This window comes from Mustelus asterias, chromosome 9, assembly GCF_964213995.1.
Source record: "Mustelus asterias chromosome 9, sMusAst1.hap1.1, whole genome shotgun sequence".
In the NCBI taxonomy this organism is placed as follows: domain Eukaryota; kingdom Metazoa; phylum Chordata; class Chondrichthyes; order Carcharhiniformes; family Triakidae; genus Mustelus; species Mustelus asterias.
The window spans coordinates 45,019,951-45,032,964 of NC_135809.1; the positions used below are offsets into that span (position 1 = coordinate 45,019,951).

Sequence of the window (13,014 nt, forward strand, 5' to 3'; positions counted from 1 at the left end):
GTGTCTAAATTAACCTTCTGTGTTAATCATAATGCAAGTCTGCTGCAAGTTATTAGTAAATCTAATGTTTGAGGAAATGCACCACTTTACAGCCTACTTTTAAAAACAATTCAAAAACACCTCTGCTTACGGACAGAGTGGGAGAGTTTTTTAAAAAAGTTCAGTTTCTCTCTCCTGTCTGGAACCAAAGTGTAAAATAGGTCATCTACTTCACAAGGCTTGTTAATTGCATGAGAAGCTGGCTGTAGGGCAAATATAATAGATTGTTTAAATTTAGGACAATTCCATTATAGAGCATGAATTCCTTAGTTTGATGGGAAATCCAATAAGCTATTTTGATCAAATTAGTGGTCTGTTCCTTTCAAAATTGAGCTGACATTTGCTGCTTGGAGTAACAGTCTTTGTGCGCAATCTACAGGTTGTTGCTGGCAAGAAACAGTCCAACCACTGTACATTTATGGGATTTTGATGCCATAATGTAAGATCAACGTGAGTCCGATATATGCAGTATAAGTCAATGTGTTAGCCACAAACCATTGTGGTGAATTTCATTTCTGATTAGTAAGTAAAAATCAAACAAGATGCACCATTTTGCTGGGCATGTAATCTCAATGTTCCTATTGTGTGGTATATGTTTCTGTTTTGAGCACTTTATACTAAAATGGTAAAATAAAAAGCAGAATGCTTTTTAATCATGGTCCCTTAAAGGTGCTGGATTTTTAAGTAAACACATGAAGCACATTTACCAGTCTTGTGTTCGTGCACATAAGAAAATTGCCACTGATATTAGTGAATGTATTTGTGGTTAGTCAGTAAGTGAACAATCCTGTTATAAGTAAATCGCCCTTTCAAATTATTCCTTATTCAGTATTGCCTTGTACAGTTGTAATGCAGATGTGCAGGTTTTTCGAACCTATGCCACTCCGCCATGTGAAGTGTTGACTGACACACGGATAAAATCTCTATGTAATATTTTAGGATAACACTTTTTGATGTGAAAAATTAAAATGGCCACTATGCTCTAATTTCCAGCGTGTGCCTCTGTCCCATTGCCAATCAATACAAACATGAACATGCTTTTCTATGAGAGCAAAACCTGTTCTTTTTAAAAGGAAGCTTCGCACCAGTCCATCGCAAGGAAAAATGTAGGTCAGAATTCTATTGTCTTGCACGCCGCGCTGCCAGTGAAAACGGAGAATTTGGCGCTCAGCCAAATCTCCATTCACTGCAGCAGGACTGGAGAATCCCAGCTGCGGGCGAGGTTGGAGAATTCAGTCTTTCTGAGGTTGGGCTGCGCTGTTCTTGCTTTGGTGAAGCACTGGACCAGACAGTATCAAATTAGCTGTGACGCCTAGAGGATTACAAAAAGAATGGAATTGCCTTTAGAACATGTGGCCTTTGACCTATCTGTTGACATTCAGCCAATTGAACAATATTCCTGACTCATAGCCATGTTTTTAACCTCCTGATCAGTATGTCGATTCATTTGTCCCCCATGTTGTTCTAATGATATTCAGTCTGAACTTGCAGCTGTCATGTAAGACCTGTAAAATGAATCAAAGATTGCAGGAAAATTAAAGCTCAACAACGAGGTCTCCAGAAATGCAGTATTCATGTCCATTTTATTATGAACATTTATTCTGTAGATTTCCAAGCATCAATCAGGGCAAGCTTAGAAATAAATAGTGTGTGTGCGCCAGCAATGTGGCATTTTCATTCTTGTTCTCTAGCTCTGAATGCTACATTTACTCTTCAAATGATTTGCTTTCCCAGTGACCTATAACACATCAGGTTTGAATGCTAATTTTACCCAAGCTGAAATCGTTTGCACATAGTGTGAATCTTTCAACTCGAACCTTATGACTTGTGTTGAGAATCATTTAAGGTGTTTTATCGTTATCAGATGATCACGTGTTTGTAAAAGCTTGAATGTGTAACTAATGCAGTGGTGTTGATCAGAAGGGTACTGGAGAAGCACAGAATCGGAGTTATGTAATGTGTGAAAGTGGAACATTGTGTATGGAACTGCTAAGCTTGGCTCCTATGCAGTAGGTATGGGGGTTGAATGGGTATGGTGTGTTTGCAATTGGTGCATGTTGCTGATTGTTCTGGAGCACTTGGTGAATAGGTTGCTGCAATTGTGGCTCTATTTTTGCGATTTGCTGAGGACTTGGCGAAATGGATTTCAAAAGCAGTCTCTTCGGAGAGTATTTTACAGCCTTGCTCATCCTGAAACCGTAAAGTCTCGTCCAAGGTCGACGACCTTTCCATGATCTGCCCCTCGCCCGCTCTGATTTCCGTGGTGGGCGGGACGGCAAAATTCCGGCCAAGAGTAAATTTGTTTTCTATGTTTCAATGATTCCATTTTTCTGGTACACTCGGTGCAATAAGTACTGGGTGGAATAGAAGTTTTGGTGGGAGTGGACTGGCCAGATAACCTCATTGTAGGCGTGATTAGTTTGTTGGCTAATTTCAATAACTTGTTGAAGCACACGGTGTGTTTTTAAAAGTGGTTGGTGTGCAGTCAGTACCAGTTTTGTTTAAAATTAATGTTCAAAGTTGATATTCATGTATATTGCATAGAGCCGTATGTATATGGGGATCCAGAGTGTAGCAGTATATTTTAAAGGGAGACAGCATTTATTTCCAAGAGTCCTGACTGAAGAACTGTATCTGCTGGAGCACCAACAACACCGAAGGGATCCTGAAGTTTCAAAGAGAAAAATATAAGTGTCTTTGGGGCTGAAAGGAATGTGAACATGGCCAGTGTGACAGAAAGTAGTCAGAACATTTAAATTGATTGATTATTATCACATGTATCGGGATACAGTGAAAAGTATTGTTTCTTGTGCACTATAGAGACAAAACATACCATTCGTAGAGTACATAGGGGAGAAGGAAATGATAGAATATAGTGTTGCAGTTACAGATAGGGTGAAGTGAGAGATCAGCTTAATATATGGTAGGTCCATTCAAAAGTCTGATGGCAGCAGGGAAGAAGCTGTTCTTGAGTTGATTGGTAAGTGTTCTCAGACTTTTGTATACATTTCCTGATGGAAGAAGGGGGAAGAGAATATGTCCAGGCAGCGTGGAGTCCTTGATGATGCTGGCTGCTTTCTTGCTTGTCTGTTTGCCAATCCGTGATGTATCCAGTCTACGGTGCATTAAATTGATTTTGTAGATATGAGGTATGCCAGGCTGACTAAGCTTTTAGTCTTTAACTGCATAGATTTACCATAGACCATGTATAAAGTTCTTAACCAGGATGTCACAAACCTGCATTTATCTCCAATTGCTAATGGAACAAATCTCGACAATCTGATGTTAGATTTATTCACCAACAGTACTAAGCGCAGACTTTTCTGAAAGGCCAGGTTTATAAAATTTAAGTAGAAGTCAACAATTTGAAATATTTCAAAAGAAATGACACTCGTTTGCAAGGCCTGGGGCAACTGTTTAAAGCCACATTGTCTCGAGGAAGATTTCTTCAGTCACAGGAAGTAGGCGATTTAGGAGAATACGTGTCAGGATTTTCCCTGTTATGGACAAGAGGGAGATACCTCGATAGTTCCCAAAGCATGAATTATCTCCCTTCTTGAAAATGGTTACAGGTGTCACATTCCTGAAGTTGGTTGGCGGGTGGTGGGCAGAAAGAGCTAATTTTCCTTCCAAACCCATTGCATGAGTCTTGGTATGAGAAAAAACCCACCAGCCTTGAAGAGCTGGAATACCATCTGGGCCGGAGGATTTCTGGTTTTTCTTGCGGTGTCTTGGAGTGGGACTTGACACTGAGGTCAGAGTGCTCCCACTGGCTGACTTGGCAAATCCAGGTGTTCAATATTATGAATGGTTTTGAGAAGTTAATGAGGAGAAACTGTTTCCACTGATAGGACAGTAACCAGATTTATTATAGATCGTGGCATGTGATTCGACATCCGAAGCCTCAAAACAGCAGGTATAAAATGTGAACCACTGCTGTTGGTGTAAGCAATCGCCATTTGTCACACCATTGCTTTTGGCACCAATCCATAGAATTCATTCAGCATCATATTAGCTTTGGGATTATCGTAAGAATCACACTCTGGATCAGATTTAGCATTTTCAGTTTCAGAATCATCTCGCCGTAACAAATCACCTTCCTGTCCATACATTAAACTGGATATTCTACATTTTCCAAATGATCTGATGACAGTTTGTGCATTAATAAAATCTGCAATTTCATTATCAAATCAGGCAAAACAGCAGATAGGGGAGCATGCATATCCACTTTTTTTTGTGAAGGTTTGTTCTCCACCAAATATCCACCTATTCCATTTGATGTGAACATAATCATTGAATGGTTTGTTGAGGCATATATGCAAAATGTAACTATGGATGTTAGACCCCTTGTATAACTGCAACATGGGTATTGTTATATCTTCACTGGGGTCTCTTGATCTTATCAGTTGTATACAATCTAAAAATGTGTCACATTAATAAACTGCGTATTTTGTGTAAGCCAGCAGGACATCCGTTCCACTTATTGCCTATCCACATTGTCAGGACAGACACAAAAACGCCATGCATGTTTGACATGATTTTCCATTTAAAAAGCACCATAGTTTTAATTTAATTCCATCAGCCATGCAGGCTAGTACCATTCTAAATCTTGTTTTCTCATAGAATCCCTACAGTGCAGAAGGAAGCTATTCAGCCCATTGAGTCCACACCGATTCTCCACCAGAGCATCTCACCCAGGACCTCTCACCCTGCCCTATCCCGGTAACCCCATGTATTTACCCCACTAATACCCTTAACCTACACAATTTGGGACACCAAAGGGCAATTTACCATGGCCAATCCACCTAACCTGCACATCTTTGGTATGTGGGAGGAAACCCATGCAGACACTGGGAGAATGTGCTGCCTCTGTCATTTTCACTAAAACTTCTTTTGAACCTTTCCATTCCATAGTTTGGCTGCAGGGCATATTCGTGGGCATCTCATCCATGTTGCCAATGTGTTTTTGCCACTGCCCAATGATGAATTCTTGGAAACTGGTAATTTTGGCATCACAGTCTTTAGGTCGTCGCTGAGCGATCTTGGTCTTCTGCCACAATACTAGACATTTTCATTTCATAAGATGATCATACCAACTAGCTGTTGCTCTGAAATCTTTGCTGGACTCAGTGTTTCATTTCGCCCAATTAAATGCATTAATAGGCATTGGTTACATTGTCACCAGAACTGCATTCTGACTATTTTTGAGGACCCATTCTGATACATGCTTCTCAAGATCAGGCCAGTCTTTGGCATTTTCTTCAGGAAGAATTCCTCCTCCTTCCATGCTCACATCAGATTTTCTACTAACACTGAATTTCCTTGCTGTAGCAGTTACTTGGTAAATTAGCAAATGAATTATAGCTTGAAACCAGCTTTACATTTAATTCTTTTTGCTGGAGAACTGATTTCTGTTTGTCATTTGCCATGTGTGGGGTCTGCTTTTTCTGGGCTTGTCTTAAACCTGGAGGCCTGCTGGTCCCACGTGCTGATTTATCAGTAAAACATGCACTGCTGAGGTGAAAACTTGGGCCTGACTCCTAATGCGAGGATAGCCTATCTTAGCAGAAAAAGTCAGTGTTGACTTGTACACCAGTTAAAGGCCTGAACAAGAGTTCTGGCACCAAAGAAATCAGGTCATCTTACATGCTGCAGTGCACTGTAATATAATTACCAATCCATGGGAGAAATTAGGAGCTCTTTTGACATAGTGGTTAGCACTGCTGCCTCACCCGGGTTCAATTCCAGCCTCGGATCACTGTCTGTGTGGAGTCTGCACATTCTCCCCGTATCTGCGTGGATTTCCTCTCACGGTCCAAAAATGTGCATGTTAGGTTGATTGGCCCTGATAAATTGCTCCTTAGTGTCAGGGGAATTGGATTAGGAGGGTAAATATGTGGGATTATGGGGATGGGACCTGGGTGGGATTGTTGTCGGTGCAGGCTTGATGGGCCAAATGGCCTCTTCTGCACTGTAGATTCTATGATCTGGAATGCATTACCTAAAAAGATGGAAGCAGATACAGCAATTTTTTTTTAAGGAAATTGAATCAATACTTGAAAAGATATTTACAAGGGTATGGATACTAATTGGATAGCTTTTTCAAAGAGATGATGCAAATACGACGGATCAAATTATTTCCTTCTGCGCTGTTTGATTCTGTGAAACCTGTTTGTATGAATAATTATTTCTTCTGTGTTCCTTATCAACAAGAAGGCAAGCTCTATTTAGAGTACAACACTTTACAGAAATCCCTCTTTGAAATTTGGGGAATAACCACCTCGAATATTGTAATCAGCATTCTGTTTTTTATTGAAAGAATTGTTCAGTAAAATTTGGAGGTCATTGACTTGCCTTGAGATTAAGTATCCTGGAACAATAAATAAATACATATCTCCTTTTAATGGCTAGTTATTGTGTCACGAACAGAATGGGGGAAGTGTGCGTATGATCGAGTCCCACTACTCCACAGGTTGTAAAAGTTCTATTTACTCACCAAAATGGTCAATTATTTACCTTCCCGACTGGTATCCAGAATGAAATACAGTATACACTATATATATATATATATATATATATATATATATATATTACACACACACACACACACACACAGTATACACTACACACACACTATAAAATAAAGGATAAAGTTGGTGAGTCTAGATGCTGTCAATCTGGGTTCCCTCCATGGATGTCTGAAAGTTCTCAGCAACAGGACATCAGCATAGAAAAGCATTTGGGGTGGATGAGTTCTTCTCACCTCGGCTCTGCAGGTCCAAATGCAGATATCCTCATCCCACCAGAGAGGCCGGCAGAATACTGCTCAGGACGCCAGTGCGCATGCGCACCGATCTCCCAGTGCGCCAGGAGATCCTGTTTATTTCCCCTCCCCATGGACAAGGCCTCCTCCCATTGGAATGGTTCCCCCCCACCCCCCCCTCATGACATTGCCAGCCTACAGCCTCTCACCGCCTCCTCCCGCCCCACCCCCCGATTGCTGGCCGAACCTTCTTGGCACTGCCTGGTGACCAGTGCCAGTGTCCCCAGTGGGTGCTGCAAGGGTGCCAGGCTCTATCTGAATGTGTTCATTTGACTCAAATGGGAAAGTTATAGTTGGACAATAGAGTCAAAATGAAGAGAGGAGATGCAAGCTTGACCTCCTACAATTGGTTAATTAGGAAGAAGCAAGAATATGTGGGAAAAGGTTCAGCATAGATCTACCCAGTAATTCAAGGTATAATTGGGTCCTCCAAGCTGAGCTTCTGGAGGATGACTGGCTTTTCCGTGTGTTTACTATATAGGCAACTAAGTAATAATCCATCTTTTATGCAGAATCCAATCATGTATTTTGTTGCTAATGTTACTTTTATTTATCAGTTTTGAACAGGGAGAACCCCAGGTCATACACTATCCCGACTTGGGGACCACATCACTGTCACTGGGTCAAAAACCTGAAACTCTGCCCCTCTACAGCACTGTGGTGTACTTGCATCATATGAGGGCAATTAGAAATGGGCAATAATTTGCTGGCCTTGTCAATGAATGAAGTTTCAAAAATTGCAGCTTGTGACAGAATTCAAGCGGAGCAGTATTTGACTCGGGTCAATTGGACCATTATGGGATTTGACTGGTTGTTCTTTTTGAAGAGCAACATGATATAACATATTAATATATCTCATTTAAAACAGTTATTTTGATTTTTTAAAAATCCCATAAGTAAGGCTATTATAAGAACAAATACTGCAGACTAGAGAGATCACATTTTGTTCATTCATGAGTGACAGATCATTTATTCCTGACCTCTGATGTTGTTTATTAACAGGGAAGCTGTATAACACGCCCTCTCTACAACATGACCCATCACTATGAATGTTCTGACATGTTCAGCTCATGTAACAACTACTATTTATGGCTTTGTTTATTTCACCATTAATATTCATTGTAAACCAGCCCCCTTGACTGTAACTTTGAGAGATTAAGGACATATCATGAGTCACTTCTAGATTCCAGGAGAGACAAATGTATTGTTATTATTTAAATTCTGATATGTTTGACTTGTTTTTGAGATTGATTTTCCTAGCTCACTGTATAGGGAAAGGGTCAGTACAAACACTTAATAGCGCAGGAAGAGAATAGTGTGGGAAGCATCTGAGCTATTTCCTTTACACTGAGGGAATAGGAGCATTAACGTAACTGCAAGATGACCCACGGTTTCAGATCCCTGGGACCTAGATCACTTCTTTTAACTACTGAATGGAAACCTATGGGTGGGCAGGGAGATGTCCTACCTCCATCTAGTGGTTGGAGGAGAAACAATCACCATCAGCCGATCTAAAGCCCTAAACTTTCCCAGCTGATCCCAAATTTTAGAAGTCTTCCTTTGCAGTGAAAGGAAGTGACAAGTGAGTAATGAAACGATAGTTGGTGATGCTGGGTTTAGGTTGCAGGATTTCATTTCTCAGCATTCCTCTACTGGAACTTCACATCTTGTATTCAAATGGTCAAGTTTTTCATTCTGCTTGTCCTAGAGCTGGCCAGATGGACTTGGGAGTTCATCCAGCAGTAAGGATCTCCAGTTGCAAGCAATAAAAGAACTAACTTAGGAAAGTAAATCAAAGAGAGAGGTTTAATAAAGAAATTTCATTACACCAACACTCGGGTCACAGCCTGGGCCACAAATGTTCCCACAATCCCCATCTGCTTTCTATTTATACCAGGTCAGCTGACCACCACATCATTTTGCCATTGGTTAGATTATAACAGATTCCAATGTCATCATTGGTTACATTATAATAATGGGTAGATGTGGATTAGTCCAATCCCGTAATGGTCCAATTGGATTATGCTTGTGAAGAAGTTGTCAGTGTCTATTATTCTTTTCAGCGGTGGAATCTGTGGCATTGCTCATACCAGCCTCTACACTTCTATTATTTCCTGCTTACTGGAGGTTTAGGAACTTGCATTGTTCGGTAATTGGAAACAACACTATTGTTTCAATATTCTTTAACTTATTACTGTACCTCCATTTCTTTTTGTTTTCTGCAAGAAGTATATCAACTTTAATATAGTACGTGTCTTTACATACTTAAGTCTGTTTGACACATAAGGATTCTTCCTCCAATCAACAGACAAATATTCTTAAAGAAGCAAAACCAAAGCCCATTAGTACCAAGTACCCATTTAACAGTTTACACCAAGCTCTGAGCTAATGGTCTTGGTAGCAAAGGCTCAGTTTATTGGAATAAAAAAGCCCTAAAGATATCTTTGAATATCTCCTGGTCAATCTGTATTACAGCCAATATAGAATCTGTTGGAATCAGAAACGCAGTTTTTATATTAAAATATTGGTTAGGTTGACGTGATACCATGGGATAGCCAAGGCCATTCCAGTATCCTGTATTGACATGGATTTTGATGGCCTTCATACCATATGTAAATGTCAGATAGCCATTGATGCTGCAGTTCCATTTAAAATCAAACTGAGTTCCTTTTTAATAGCTATCATGGATCCAAAAGGATTCTGACTTCCGATTACTGGTTTACACAGATCACAAAGGTCTGACCTGTCCGTGGAGATTGAACATTAAGCTGTTTGTAAGACCATCTATAGCAGTCCCGTAGTTACCAAAAGTGAACTGAAATTATGGGTTGTACATTTGAGTCAACACCTTACCACACGTGGCAACATGTTTTTAGGAAGTGCATTATGAAATTTAACTTGCGTGTGTTCCTCTTATGGTAAAGAAAAGCTGAAGTATTGTAATAAGTGAATGGTAACTCTCCCTAATGTGGCAGTCTTCCACAATGTTCAGAAGTGTTTTCATAAATTAATGTGTTAAGTTATTTTAGTATTTCACAGTGAGGGAACAGTCAGAGCAGAATCCTTGCCATCATTGCTGAAAGATTCCCAGTTGAGCATGCAGCTTTCAATTAGTCTTGGTCCACCTTATGAGAAAAAGTTGTATTGTGCAAACAGCATTTCAGGGAGGGGAGGGAGTGCTGCCAAGTTAACAACATGAGATGTTGGTTAAACTGACCATTTCAACATCAGACTTCCACTTAGACCATTTATTTGCTTACCAGGCTGTTTCAAAGATGATCGGATTGTCTTTTGGACCTGGATGTTTTCAACTTACTTCATGGAGAAATGGGCCTCGAGACAGGATGATATGTTGTTCTACGTGCGTCGAAAGCTGACCTTTGTTGGTACAGACAGCGGTGATGGAAAGCAGGTAGGCCCAGCAGAGGAGTACATTAAAGAAATTCCATGTAAATTAGTTCATGCCTTGTTCTTCTGAACCTTTCCGTCAAATAACTCACTGTTAACTGGCTTTGCAATCTTCGGACTTCCTCTTTCAGTTTTAGCCAATTGATCTAACACTTTTAAGTAACTAAATAAAGATGCGGCAAGAAGAATTTGCCAGAAAGTCGTCTTTTTCAAACAACAGATGTATAATTTTGAATTTGCTCAATTTAATTAATCTCCAATGAAATCAAGAACTTTTGGCAAAACCTTCTAGGGGAGGAAATTGTACCATTTCACTTGACTCCTATATATTCAGTTTAATGCAGGTTGTGTGATACAGTTCACTCTGCACAGAGTGCCTGTGACAAAGGAACTTTTACATGCATGTTGTAGTCTGGAGCAATGGAAAACAATGGTACAGTGTGACATGTTCTTTCCATCACATAACTAAGCAGCAATCTCTCCTGCTGTTACTAGCTGCCATTAGTGAGTGCTGGAAAGATTTGCAGACCGATACTCAACCTGCTTGGTGCATTATGAATGCATCTTCTTTCACCACCGAGTCCTGGGATGGTACTTGAACCTGGAACGTCTGGCTCTGTGGAAGGGATGCTATCCACTTCACCACAATATCTCCCATTCAGTTCAGTGCAAACTAATAAACAACGTTCTTTCCTTCTTCCATTTGGGAGGGAAGTAGAAAGCTAGGGTTCAGGATCAGGAGAAGGCGACGGCCTGATGGTATTATTGCTGGACTATTAATCTAGAAACTCAGCTAAAGTTTCGGGACCCGGGTTCGAATCTCGCCACAGCAGATAATGAAATGTGAATTCATTAAAAAATATCTGGAATTAAGAATCTACTGATGACAATGAAACCATTGTCAGAAAAGCCCAACCCAACCTTCATTAATGTCCTTTAGGGAAGAAAATCTGCTGTCCTTACCTAGTCTGGCCTACATGTGACTCCAGAGCCACAGCAATGTGGTTGATTCTCAACTACCCTCTGAAATGGGCAGCTAGGGATGGGCAATAAATGGTGGCCAGCCAGCGACGCCCATGTCCCACGAATGAATTAAAAAATGCTCCAAGATGAGACTCCAACCCACCCACCAACAGCAAATGGCCTGCTGTTGGATCAGCCCATTTCTCATTAAAAGGGAGTTCATACGTGCAGCAACAATTGATGATATTTGAAGAAATTGTTCACCCACCTCCAAAGAAAGCCCAGCTGGAACGTTCCAGGCTTGCTCGAGTTCCTGAGAGTGACAAAGACTAGATCATCTTTATCATCCTATCCAATGATCATCAATTAATGCCCTGAGGACTGGAGGGAGAGGGTCGATTTTTTAAAAATCCTAATTACATTTGTGTTTGCCTGATGGAAGTAAAATAAAGTAAATCATGCAGTACAAGTAGTTTAATTTGTTCATTGTTTAAGGCTCCATCATTTATCTGATGATTCTCTGTGTAAAATGATTAAATGCTAATTGGGAAAATTGTGTCTAAGCACCAAACCCATTCCACCCCCCCCCCACCCCCCCCCCCCCAATTGTGTACAGGGTATTTGAGCAGAATGCCTGAGTAATATTTCAAAAATTTAACTTAATTTCAGGTCCACATGAGATTTTCTGAGGCCACAGTTCATAGTAAGCTGCTTACTGGCTATTAATTGGAACAAAATCCTAATCCTCCAGCAGCCAGACATTTGCAGAGTTGTGTAACTTACAAAACTCCAGTCTTCCAGGAGACCCTTTAGGATTTTTCAGCTGTCTGTAACAACTTCTGCACTTTATTTCTGGCTCTGCAAAAGTAACTTCCTCATGGTATGTTGTTCCTTTCAGAAGTCCAAAAAACAACAAGCTTGAGTCACTGCTTCCTAGAATCACAGAATCTTTACCATGCAGAAAGAGACCATGTGGCCCTTCGAGTCAGCGCTGGCTCTCTGAAAGAACATTCTACTGAGTCCCACTCCCCCGCCTTATCCCCGTAACCTTCCACATGCTTTATTTTAAGAAACCCTTTTGAATACCTCGATCAAACCTGCCTCCACCACCCTCTTTGGAAGCTCGATCCAGACTCCAACCACTCTCTAGGGGAAAATGTCTTTCCTCACGTCACTTTTATGCCTTTTCCCAACTATTTTGAATCTGTGCCCTCTAGTTCTTGATGCTGTCTTGAGTGGGAGCAGTTTCTCACTATTTACCCTGTCACAAGAGTATGTACCGTGTACCTGGTGTATCTGCTCAGATGAGGAGGATCGCAATAGACACCTACAGACGTTGAAAACCTCTATCAAGTCTCCTCTCACCCATCTTCTTTTCTCCAAGGGAAACAGTCCTAACCTCACCAATCTATCCTCATAGCTACAGTTCTTTATCCCTGGAATTATTCTTGTGAATCTCCTCTGTACTCTCTACAATGTCTTCATATCCTTCCTCAAGTATGGTGCTCAGAATGGATGCAGTACTCCAGATGAGGCTTTATAGTGTCATATACAAGTTCAGTAAGAGGTCTCACAACACCAGGTTAAAGTCCAACAGGTTTATATGGCAGCACTAGCTTTCGGAGTGTTGCTCCTTCTTCAGGTGAGTGAAGAGTTGTGTTCACAAACAGGGCATACCTAGACACAGACTCAATTTACAAGATAATGGTTGGAATGCGAGCCTTAACAGATAATCAAGTCTTAAAGGTACAGACAATGTGAGTGGAGAGAGGGTTAAGCAC

At 40.7% G+C, this 13,014-nt stretch overlaps 1 protein-coding gene across 2 annotated transcripts in view; it reads left to right on the forward strand.

The window, feature by feature from the left end:
* The window catches only part of kiaa0930, a 78,512-nt gene that overhangs the window by 25,523 nt on the left and 39,975 nt on the right, over positions 1 to 13,014 (forward strand). For both annotated transcript variants that reach the window (XM_078220118.1, XM_078220117.1), the window contains exon 2: positions 10,126 to 10,274. In XM_078220118.1, coding sequence (XP_078076244.1) covers positions 10,126 to 10,274 — 149 coding nt within the window. The remainder of the gene's footprint in view (positions 1 to 10,125; positions 10,275 to 13,014) is intronic.